Genomic DNA, 13164 nt, shown 5'->3' on the forward strand with positions numbered 1-13164 from the left:
CTGTAAGATTAATATAGTGCACAATACCAGTTTTATACTTTCGCATTTTGATAACTGGAAACTGGGTGAACTACTTTAATATTGCAAAAAGTTTGGGGTGCTACCTCATGCGACTGAATTATTACATGATGTGTTTTTGAGAGAGAAGGTCTCTGCTCTAATTTAACGAGTTCAGACATACTTAATTCCCAAACACAAGCGAGCCGGGGAATCCCTGACTGAAACCGAGATGGTGAAGATACGGTGAGAAAGACAAGACAGGGACTGAGCAAGAGAAAGAGAGGGAGAGACTAACTAATCTAACCTGTTCCTCAAATTTGACACACACTTCTCAGAATCGCACCTACACGATTTCCCAGTGAGACGAACCCTCTGCAACAGGCATGATCTGAATGAGTTCAGAAATACCCAAGTGCGCATCTGTAACCACACCTCAGCATGAAAACAAAAAAGCGACTGACAGCTGATTATCGTGAGACTGAAGCGATATTCAAGTGTCTTCGCAACGCAACTTCGCATCACTTTCAAAATAATCCTTATAATGCTGCAATGGATTGACTTTAGATGTGTTTCTTGGCGGTCGTCCAATAGCTATCATTACCGTTGCTGGGATAATTAGCCTTAAGTTTTTTGGACTGTGCAAACATGCTCTTAAATGTGAGCCAAAACATTCAATCATACCAGTTAGAACTAAGAGGGACATGTTTCTGTCAGGTACAAGTAGATTTATGTTTTTAGATTGTGCCTTGCGGAGAGCTTTCACGGCATCTTGCCACCCCGCAAGCAATTTTCATTTCTTGGGCATTGTTTTCTCCAAACAAACAGCCAAGACTGATTTCAAATGTCACAAATATGCCAAAATAGTGGTATTAGAGGAACACCGATACCGTAATTTGCTGGTTCCAGCTGTTTCTAGTAGCAGTAGCCATTGCGTTGATGCAAGAGAACGTGCTGTGAACTCCAAATTGCTCCCTGTATGCATTTGTAGGCTAAGAAAAGACGTGGAAATTACAGGGATTTTGTTGTTTACGTAAGTGCGGCCGCATTTTACGCGTTATCCGAAGTGAGGAGGAGGCTCGTAGAAAATTGTGCAGCGAAAGCAATTTCTTCGTGTTTCCACAGCAACTTGGAACTGTCAGGGGGGCAGAATTAATGTCTGACATTGGGAAAGTCCCCGTGCCCCAGGCGACTCGTGCACAAGCGAACACCCTTTTCTCTTTTGGCTCTACCTACACCCCCTTCCCCCCGATCGATACTACTCCTACACTACTCACGGCTTCGGCACGTCAGGATTGGAATTCATCGGCTAATTAAATCTACGCTTGAGATGACACCAACTTCCCTCGCACTTCTGCCTGCTCAACCAGACACGCTCACCTCATCATTCACTCGTTCCCTCAAACATAAACACACATGTAAACATGGCAACAGCCTGGATCATTATGGGCTGCGGTTGGGGTTGCCCCAGGCGCAAGTTGTCTGTTGCAATCTCAGAGCTAATACAAGCTTGAGTGTGTGAGAGCCGAGGGAGGGAGGGAGGGAGGGAGGGGAGAAACCATGACTGCGAATAATTAGGGAATCATTTAGCCTGTTACAGATGTCCTTAAACTGTCTCCATCCTTGTAAAAACAAAGCTCTATTTTTACCACATCTTATGTTTCCAGAAGACAGCGTTTCTCAACCATTTTTGTCTCGTATAGCCCCACAGCTCCATCAGTAGGGCTCAAGTACCCCCTTCATTGACACACAACTAGAGATTTCGATTTTATTTTGACATTTGATAAAAAAAAAAAAAAAAAAAGTATTATTTTTAAACTAGAGATGCATGCATCATATTATATTTTCTAATTTATATAAAAAAAGAAAATTATTTAAAAATTTATTTAATAAGAAAATAAGATAAACAAATATTTATTTAATAAATAAGAAAATAAATAAATTTGATATATATTATAATAAATATGTTAACAAAAACGAACAAAAAAACTAAATAAAACAAGTCGTGAGCTTAGAATTATAAGGTTCTATCTCCGTTTAGGGTAGTTCTGAGATATTGAGCATCAAAGTTTTTACATTCCATCTGGCAAAACTTTTTTTTTTTTTTTATAACACCACACAGGCATTAATAAACACCTAATCGATCAGATTATGTCAAAAACTAAATTTCGACCAAAAGTGGAGATAGAACCTTATAATTCTAAGCTCACGAAGTGGCTGACCTTGCTGAACATTTAATTTCAAAAACATGGCTAAAAAAAAAGACAAATTTATTCTGGGAAAGCCTTCCATTAGATGTTAAAACAAGGCTGCGGGATTTGTACCCATTCAGTCAGAAGAGCATCGGTTAGGTCAGACACTGACGTTGTGTGATGGGTCCTGGCTCACAGTTGGCATTCAAATTCATCCCAAAGGTGTTTAGGCCTGGGCTTTGTGCTAACACTTCTAAAGTGACGAGTATAGTGCAGTCCACATAATCCGACCACACGTTTTTCATCATGCCATTTCATTTGCTTGAGAACAGCAGAGACACACACAAGGTTCTGTTCAGCTCCTGACAGTTGACAGTTAACCTTGCGCTGACAGCAACCAACAACTACCACATGTGAGTGGTCTCTGACTGAACCAACTCTCTGACACACACACAGCACATGTGTCATCACAGTTGACAGGTGCTGTCATTTAGGAGTTTAAAAGAATGAGGTGAGCAATTGTGTGCGCTATCTGTATGTCGGGCAGCCTATACTAAACAATGATGAAACTGACAATGCACAAACTGATATGCCAAAATCTGCAGCGCTGAGCATCCGCCTTAGTTTTGGTGCGTTAAGATAACGGAGCAGTGCAGAATGCGCTTCAGATTAACACAAAAAACACCACAATATCAAACAAGAGTGCTTGACCTGCTTATTTTGAGAGAAGATGATGAATGCTTCCAAGCTATAAATAGCTGTAATTATAGACTCTGGTGTCTAGTAGTCTTTCTGCAGACCAAATTCATTACCATATACTTTTTTACCCTCTAATGTGTGTTGTCATTACATGCCATCCACTAACCTGTCTGAAATAATCCAACTCACAATCTCAGACTGACTGTCACTTGTCCAATCGATTACCTTCATACCCGCTTGTTTTATGACTTGCAAATGCAAACATTTTGTTCTCTGCATTATACTGAAGACATAACTATAGAATGAATTCTTGATGCGCACGTGAACACCATCAGTGTTTATCACAGGTTCGCGTTTAAAGGGATAGTTCAATTTAAAATTAAAATTCTGTCATCATTTACTCGCCCTCAAGTTGTTTCAAACCTGTATTAATTTATTTTTTCTGCTGAACACAAAGAAAGATATTTTGAAGAATGTCAGTAACCAAACAGTAGTCTGTACCCATTGACTTCCATAGTAGGAAAAAAAAAATACTATGGAAGTCAATGAATGGGTACAGACTACTGTTTGGTTACTGACATTCTTCAAAATATCTTTCTTTGTGTGCAGCAGAAGAAATAAATTAATACAGGTTTGAAACAACTTGAGGGTGAGTAAATGATGACAGAATTTTAATTTTAAAGTGAACTATCTCTTTAAAGTCTGTGTAGAGAGAACGGTGTCGTCTTAGCGGCCCCTAATTTAATAACAAATTATCCTTTCGACGGAAGTGAATCAATCAAAACTAACTTTAGCTGGAAAATAACATTATTCAAGAACCGCTATAAAGCCAAAACAATCTGTTACCTTAAATTATACGTTTATCTCTGTAAAGCAGCTTTGAAACTATCTACATTGTTAAAAGTGCTATATAAATGAAGATGACTTGACTTGACTGCCCCTGCATATTCTGATTCAAATACACCACAGAGGTAATGTGATCTAGCTGGACAATACAATAACAAAACTAAAATATATATAAAAATATACTGTAAATTTAAAGGGTTGGTTCACCATCATACAAAGCGATCGTTTCTCTTCTTAAAATTCAAACTAAACCGCTCAATTCATATGGATTAGTTTTACGATCGCTTTGAGCGTAACTGTCAATGGAGGGACAGAAAGCTCTCAGACTTCATTTAAATATCGTCATTTGTGTTCAGAAGATGAACGAAAGACTTATGGGTTTGGATGGAATGGAACAACATTAGGAATTAATGACAGAATTTTCATTTTTGGGGGGTCTGTCCCTTTAAATTTGTTATGTAGTATATGTTTCTAAAAAAAAATAAAGTGAATAGCTTTTGTGTGTTAAGTCTTGTAAAAATATTGTCAGGGCAGTACCAAGTTAAGCTGCAGGCCTGACTGGGGGCAAAAAAATATTGTATCCTTATTGTTGAGCCCTGCTTGAATATCTTGAACTTACAGAGTACAGATCTAAAGGTCATGCAGACAAACGGCACCAGAGAGAGTCCAATGATTTGCACGGCTTAAAAAGGAAGCAGAGAGGTTTCTGCGATAGATGAAAAAAAACAACGTGGCGCGTTGAGATTTTTCCACCAATCTGCATGAAATCAAAGACGTAAAATAGAAACGTCGAGTAAAGTACAAACATTGATAACATTTCTCTGAACATAACGTGATAACTGGTTGGTTATTGTTTTTGAATTTAAGCTCTTCTCTTGCATCCTACTTTACATTCATCATAATCTTAAATGTCATTAATCATTTTTAGAGTTTACTTTGGAATCACACACTATACTAATCGGCAGTTGAATATTTCCTGATCCTAGTCTTCCAGTCACTTGAGCCAACATCTCTGGTAATGCTATGATCCAAACTATCATTCTTTATTTTTATTCTTTCATTCCTTACTTCTGTTCAACAAATTAACCTGATGTAATGGCAATAATACTAATAGATAAGAATATGTATAATCAACAAGTGTATAATAAAGGCTTCTCCTGACAAATGTTAACACCTTTAGGGAAGGGCATGAGACAGGAATGTGTCAGTTTATACCACACAAAGGACGAATTGTTCATTGCAATACCTGCTTTTATTCAGCAAACGGCTATTTTCCACCTCTCAATCAAGCGTTGAGTGCTTGTGCCAGCGAACTCATAAAAAAAGGGATATTTTTCAGATGTACCATGGAGTGTCAATCAGACTTCTTCCACAATTTTACATGAGCTGATGTTGACAAGTCAAGCCATCTTAACCCATTTTCTTGGACTGAATATTGGCAAAAAAAGACAACGTGTACGATATGACAGATCTTACACTCGTTCCTTTGCCTAATGTGAAACAGTCAAAGCTTATGTGAGACTAGAGATGTCAAAACTGTTTTTGTTTTTTTGACAACACTGCTTGATGTGCTTTGTTTCCACTTTCCAAAGATGAAAAGTTTATTGGGTCATCTTAAAAAAAAAAAAAAAAAAAACGCACTTGCATCCACAAACTAAGTGATGTGTCTATAACTGGCCAACAAAATATGCACATAAATGCTTAGTGGGACATTCATTAAACATACATACATAAATAAAAATGAACCACTGATTATAATAAATACAATATATCTATAAAAATATACATAATGCTTATAATGATTAGTCTACCAAGTAGCAAATACAAAAAAAAAGAAAAAAGATAACATATCATGTGTCTTTTCTATCGCTTCCAGAGTTGTTATACAACATGTCTACCACACAAACAAATGTGTTTAAAATGATCTGTATTCCAACCAACCCTTAAAAGAATGACAGAAATGGGAGTGCAAAGATTTGAATCTCTCATAATGAATCACTAGATTAATAGTTGCTGTCATTTAGATAAATCAAAATCATGTTTTTAACGTGATGTAACGGCACTGAATAAAGGCCTATTTGTTGGCGGTGACATCAGTCGTTGCAGGTGACAAGAGAGGAATGATTTACACAAGCAATTAACTGTGTGTGTCTGCGTGAAAGCGAGAGCGCTTTCGTCCTCTAGATACCCAATTAGGAAACTTAGACTCAGTGTAACACAAAGCCTCCTACATTGCAACCGCGTTTTTAATAAAAAATGCTGTCGTCATTAGCGGAAATGATTCTTGGGCTGAAATAATTATCTTTCGGTGTGTTTTCTGTGTCAAAAGCATGTATACAATGCCAAACGTCTTTACATCAAACGCATTCATAAGCGAACAAAACATGTTCTAGTCCAACACCTGTATATTAGCTACAGCTCTGCACTAATCCAAACACTAACACAAAGCTCATGCCAATCACACCCTACCTAACACTGAGCAAACAGATTCTGCCGGCACTATAAGAGAGATATCTGTGCAAACACAAAAACACATTCACAATGAGACTTTCGGAGTCGAATTATAGAAACATACTAAACGTTTGGAGTTGACTGAGGTCAACTCAGTACAACACAGCCCAAATACCACAGATGTTCTTTTGTGTTCTCGGTTTAATTACTTCAAAAGTAAAGAAAAAGTCAAAAGGTGATTTGGAAATTAAATTAAGCATCAAGGTCCTCTAATCAAACGGGGCACATTCATTTATGATTTTTTTTCTTCTTCTCTCAAATGCACACTCTGCAGCCCTTTGTGTGTGTGTGTGTGTGTGTGTTTCTTGCCTCACAATCTCAGCCAAAATAAGTGCCACTTCAACTCAGTATCATGTGATCTAAGTTTGATGTGGTCGTAAGTGACTAATTGTAGTTTGCTATCCCACAAGGCAGCTCCATTTGTAATCATTTGATAATAACCGCAGGTTTATACTTTTACAAACATCAAAATGTATGTTTTTTGGTGGTAAATTCAACATTATGGCTTACAGCTTTTCTTCATCTGTCGTTAAACAACATGCTGAAATGCCAGTCAGAACCGTTTGCATTCACATGTAAATAAGGCCTTTATCTCTCCATTGTGTTTGCACACACAGACCTCCTGAAGCTGGTATATCCCACCTGAATAATGCAGTGTTTTTTATTGTTATCACCTCATATTTCATGCTAAGCATGTCTAACAGGTGCTATAGATTTTCCATTTTAATGTGATAAATTAATTATTAAATTTGATAGATTTTTATTCAGACACAAAACTAAAAAGATTATTATTTTATATTAAACAGAATCATTAGTACTACTCCTATGTTTGGGGGCACTTTATGATTCTGAAATAAGTCACTTGTGCTTACTGCTTACCAAGGCTGCGTTTATTTGATCAAAAATTCAGTAATATTTAATATGTTAAAACATTATTTATTCCTGTGATGGCAAAGCTGTATTTTCAGCATCATTACTCCAGTCTTCAGTGTCAAATGATCCTTCAGAAATCATTCTAATATGCAGATTTGATGCTCAAGTAACTTTCCTTAGTATTATGAATGTTGAAAACAGTTGTACTGCTTCATATTTTTCTGGATTATTTGATCAATAGAAAGTTAAAAAGAATAAAGGTTACTTTTGATCAATTTAATGTGTCCTTTCTGAATAAAAGAATGAATCCCTTTTTTTTATCGTACTTTTTGTCCCTTGAATATAGCACGTACGTAAATTAAATACAATTTATAGTAGTAGTAGTGATAACAATATTAAACTTTCACTTACATTTTTTTCTCTCTCTCATATATATATATATATATATATATATATATATATATATATATATATATATATATATATATACATACAATATGTTTGTGCTGTATATGTTTGTACTGTACACTGTCTATATAAAAAAAAATTGATTAAATGTAAAAGATTTTTTCAATGCCATAATTTTTCTTTTTACAAATAATTATTTTTAACAATTTAAAAATATATATAGTTTTTCCTACATAAATTATTAGAACATCAAATTTAAAAATGTTTCTGAAATAAACAGGAACAGGGCAAAAGGAGTTTGTCAAACTCTATTATAAATCAACAATCATTTCAACATTAATCAGTCGTACTAACAGAGAGTGAACATTTTGCTGTGCAACATTATACCTGAACACCCCAGAACTATTTTAATTCAATCACAGCTCAATACAGTCTTTACACTTGTTGTCTTTCTGTCATATATCCTTCAGATTTATCTGACTAACTCAAACAGGACTATGGATGCTCAGCCAAAGACAGAATGTGAAAGGAGGGGAAAAAGAAAAAAAAGCACAAACTTTCTTCCTGAAACATTCCTGTAAGAATATACAAATAACCTACAAAAACCGCCAAGCGGTACTCTCAAACAAAATAGCACTTTGCTGACCCCTGTGTGTAATAACTGGAAACCAAGCATGTGTATGTGTTTTCTCTGCCACTCTTTTTGCCATATCCAAACAAAGTGCGGTGAGTATAAAATGTAAACTACAATCAGAGAGTAGCAGTGATCTACCACTTCATTACAGCGGGCACTGATTGAAACGCCTATCTTTAATGAACATACCCGGCTAACACACACATTTACAAGTTAACAAGCCTAAACTGAAGGTATAATTAAATCAAGCTTGTTTGTTTTTCCACATAGCAATCCTGATTGCGGTTGTCACAGTATGACAGCGATCTTTAAAAATGAACTTCTCTCCCTCCGTCTTATGTCTGTGCTTAAAGTACTTTTTATTCTCTTTGTTGAAGAGCCACAGCTGTACTAAAGCTCTATTGTGACTGAGCATCCTGCTGTCATCTGTCATCACAGCAGATGATCCTCCTGATGGGACACCCAGAACACCTCACAATTATTAGAATGGATGCCTTTCTGTTTGCCAATGTTTCTCAGTCAGTTTCCATCTGAATTATTTAGTTCCATATTACGGCAGCTGCTGTATTTAACTGTACGCGTTCAGTGTGAGCCTGCAGGTGCTGTCTGGATCTTTCCATCCTTACAAACCAATCATTAAGGCTCATGAATCATTTTAGACAAACAGCGGCTCTAAAAAGTATTTGAACAGTTAAGCCATATTTAAAAATGTATGAACGTCTTTGAATTATATAAACAAAATATCAAAACAATTAGCATTTTTTATATATATATATATATATATATATATATATATATATATATATATATATATATATATATATATATATATATATATATAGCACAAACGCACTTTTCAAGCTAAACATTTCACAAACGCTACTTTGCTAGGGGAACTGACTTGAATCCACCAAAAATTACTCAAAAAAGCGGCAATAGTTCAAAGAGAATAATTATTTTGTACCAAATACATTGACATTCAGACATTTTTAAGTGATTTGAGTGTCCAAAATTATCCAAATACTTTTGATGCCACCATTTATCAAATACAAGGGTTAAATAAAGTGAAAGCTTTAGCAGGAAAAACTTGCTTTCTAGGAGCGGTTCACGCAGAACATGTTTTAAAAGCATGAGATGCAGGGAAGCGGAGTGTTTTTGAACTTATTGAACCTTTTTTTTTAACGACTTTTTTGGTCCCACTTTATATTAAGTATGTACTTACATCGAAAAATAAGTACAATGTACTTATTGTGTTCATGTTGTATTGTTAAACTCTTTTGCTGCTATCGAGATGTGATACGGGTAAGGTTAGGGACAGGTGTGGTGGTATGGGTAGGTATAAGGGTGGGTTAAGGTGTAAGGGAAGGGTCAACTGTGTAATTACAAATGTAATTACATAAATGAATTACAGCTGTAATTACATGCTGGTATTTTTAAAATATAAGTACAATGTAAAAACATGTATGTACACAATAAGTCCATTCTATCAAATTGTTAATTTCAATGTAAGTACTTAAAGCCACTTAATATAAAGTGGGACCTGTTTTTTTAACGCTGCGTCAGGCGAAAGACGCGGCAAAAAAACGTGCTACGGTCAAACATGTCAGTCTAGGGCATGTTTACATATAAAAGTAATGGAAAAGCAGAGCAATGGAATGCAAAAACGCATTCTGTGTAGTTTGTTTATGATTGAGCTTGACAACATGAAATCAAAATTGACCCTTATTAAATGTCTCTGGTCTTATTGTGGATACCATAATCTCTCATCAACCTCTCAGTTTTGCTGACGTAACGCTTGCCGCATGAGTGGGGTCTTCGGAAGTCTGGTTGAAACGTATTAGGCTACAGCAAAAACATGACACTTATTTCTCTCCAATACCAGATGAACACTTTTAATGGGTTTTTCCTATGACTGAACATCAGAGCAGCATGAGCATTTGAAGGAAACAATGTCAATATTAACGTCTCATTCATATCCCTGCGCATTAGCTTGTCTCATTCTGCTTTTGATCTTTTTATTCAGTCATCTTCCTCTCTTCCCTCCTCTCCCTCACTCTAACTGCCGGTTGTGCTTGTTTCCCATAAATTACCCTGTGGAGCACCCACACAGAAGTTCACACACACACCATCTGATGGCCAACTCTCTGACTAACATCCCCCTGACCTCATCCCAGATGACTAGACATTAGGGGTGTGGGTAAAGGAACAGAGAGTGAAAGAAAGTCTTCTGTATTTGGTTAGGACTTTTTCCTTTCCAAAGAATTACTTGGATGGGGTCATTTGTTCACCTCACAGACACTGAGAAAGAAACCAAAGTCATTATGAAACAGTTTGCGTGTGTGTGTGTGTGTGTGTCCGTCCCTTCAGAAGGAGAGTTTTAGAGTCAGCACACAAAGAGGATCTGTGTGATTGAGAAATACAGAGAGAATGAGGGCTTTACCTTGACGTGGCTCTGCGCTCCCAGGTTGTATATTTCTGTGGGTTTGACTTCATTGATAATCTTCACCAAGCATGTGCTGTCAGTCAAGTCCCCATAGTGCAACTTCATATCTATGATGGACGGAAAAAAAATACTTTTTAATTTCACATAAAGCAATCTGATATAGCTTTACCACCGGGGAAGGTTTTAGAAAGAGTTTTATCCTCCACATCTGCTCAAATTAAAAGACTGTCACCTTAGAGAAAGCTACCAGACCCAACACAAAGAAATCATAACCATGTCTTAAATGTTTATACAATTATTTGCTGAAAAATATATAGAGCAGCCCATCACCGGACTTAACGGAATAAACGGAATCTGTCGTTTAAATTTCATTCTGATTTCTTTTTACCTTTCAAAACCAGATACAGACAATAGATCTATTTGGATGGCAATTTTTGCATAGGGACTAGTGAGTGACTTTATTACCATTTGAATCGTAATTCTTCTCCCACCATCCAGTAGGTACGGCTGTAAGTAGGTACTGCATTTTGACTTCAAAGGACACTAGTATTGTCTGGCATTTTTTGTAAACCGCCATAATTTTGGGGAGTGAATTGTGTCGTAGAAAACTGTTGTCACTCCTACTCTTGTTTGTACAGAATGGGATTAAGCCTTTAAAAGTACAGCGACAACCATCTTTAGCTGCATTGTGTGAGACCAACTCAAAATAAATAATTACCATCCAAATAGTTCTTAAGATCGATTTAGACTGAAATCTTGAAGGAAAATACATACATTCAAAATAAAATAAAAAATACTGAATAAACAACTTACAACATTTAGAGGATCCAATACCTAGTGATATTTTACACAGGTTAGAAGACATTTATACATTTAAAAACAAAATAAACATGTTTAGTATGTATAATAAACCATATTATAGCCAGGAAGTGACACTCACTTCCTTCTGTGTGCGTTTGAGGGTTATGATAGAGGTGTTCAATCCGGCCCGTGTTAAAAGAGCTGGACCTGCGGAGGATACCATGAACCTGTCCAAAACACCAAAAAGTGTACATGATTTTAAATAAACTGTACAGACACCACCGTTCAAAAGTTTGAGGTAATACTTTCACTCAACAAGGACAAATTCAATTAATCAAAAGTGATAGTTACAAAAGATTGCTTTATCAGATAAATGCTGTTCTTGTGACCTTTTTATTAATCAAAGTATTCTGAAAAAAATTAGAACAAAAAATAGACTTCTTCCAAAAAATGTTACCGTAGTAACATTTCACAAATACACAGTAGTGCATTTCTTTATTTGTAAAAACTGTTCAATGAGCAAAACATTTATGAAAATGAACAGTTTAACTTTAAATGAGATGCAGCCTATTTAAATCTTGTTTTTGATTATTAACAGACAGAATTGCATCAGATCGATGTGGGACTGATTTCTGGCGAGTTGGTAAGATGTCTTTAAGGGTTACATTGGCTTACCCACCTCATAACCTTTAGCCAGCAGAAACTCAGCCAGGTAGGATCCATCCTGAAACCACATAGAGGGAGAATTATTTTGGGTTTTGAGAAACACACACACACATTTACGGCAAGCATTACCCAAGAGAGTATGCAACACAATGACCATTTCTTTCTGAATTTCATGAGCCAGACCACAGCGAATACACGCCTACATTATACAAATACGCATTTTCGCACACGTACATGATCATGTCGAGACTCACCCATATGTCGTTCCAAAGCTGTATGAAACAACTGTTCCTGCCCCACTGGACATTATAGACAAATATAAATGTTTCTAAATATCATCTTTTGTGTTCCAAAGAAGAAAGAAAATCATACAGGTCTGGATCAACATGGGGGTGTGTAAATGATGACAGAGCGGTCATTATTGGATGAACTATCCATTTAACGGCAAAAAACTCGAGCTCCATACATAGTCTGCAAAGAATGCGAGAAAAACAGTTGGCAAGACGGCTAACAAATAAGTAAGGAGTGCCTGTATGAGCTAAATCACACACACTGTAAGCCAGTGTAATACAAGCTTACTGAATCATCGGTGTGTATCACACACACAGATAAAGAGTATTAATCAAGCAAACAAGGACATCATGTCAGTCAGTACAAGTCTGGCAGCTCAGTCTAAGCCGCTGAATCCACCTGACTGTCAAAAAGTGACACGGCCGTACCCTAAAGACATGTTTTAACCTAAAACATAAACAACTTTCGAGGCCTGCCGAGTCGCTTTTATTCTTATTCTCGTCTCCTTCTCGTTCTCCCTTTTTCCCCTCTCATACTTCCCGACCGCACATTCTAGAACTTTGGAACATTCCGCCCCGGCCATGGCATTCCGCCCCCTACTTCCTGCTGGGGTGATATAGGCAGAGTCCCAAAGACCTTTGGGGAAAAAATGAGAAGCTCTAACAGCCATGTGTGTGCCTGTAATGTAAGTATATATGTCCGCAGAGGAAAAGATGTGCTTAAAGATGCATTTCCGTTTCCTTTTCACACCGTTCAATGGGCATTTACATACATAACATTCAATGTCTGACCACCTGAGGCTC

At 36.6% G+C, this 13164-nt stretch overlaps 1 protein-coding gene across 2 annotated transcripts in view; it reads right to left on the minus strand.

Moving 5' to 3' along the window:
- Window positions 1–13164, minus strand: part of gmds (GDP-mannose 4,6-dehydratase) — a 62690-nt gene that overhangs the window by 45056 nt on the left and 4470 nt on the right. Inside the window, exons 2-5 of one of the 2 annotated variants that reach the window (XM_079584689.1) lie at window positions 12084–12128; window positions 11544–11631; window positions 11417–11437; window positions 10601–10710 (exon numbers count right to left, since the gene is read on the minus strand). In XM_079584689.1, the coding sequence (XP_079440815.1) occupies window positions 10601–10710; window positions 11417–11437; window positions 11544–11631; window positions 12084–12128 (264 nt within the window). The remainder of the gene's footprint in view (window positions 1–10600; window positions 10711–11416; window positions 11438–11543; window positions 11632–12083; window positions 12129–13164) is intronic. The other variant, XM_079584690.1, reaches the window with a different exon arrangement.

The sequence above is a fragment of the Phoxinus phoxinus genome, assembly GCF_949152265.1.
Source record: "Phoxinus phoxinus genome assembly, chromosome: 16".
NCBI classification, from domain to species: domain Eukaryota; kingdom Metazoa; phylum Chordata; class Actinopteri; order Cypriniformes; family Leuciscidae; genus Phoxinus; species Phoxinus phoxinus.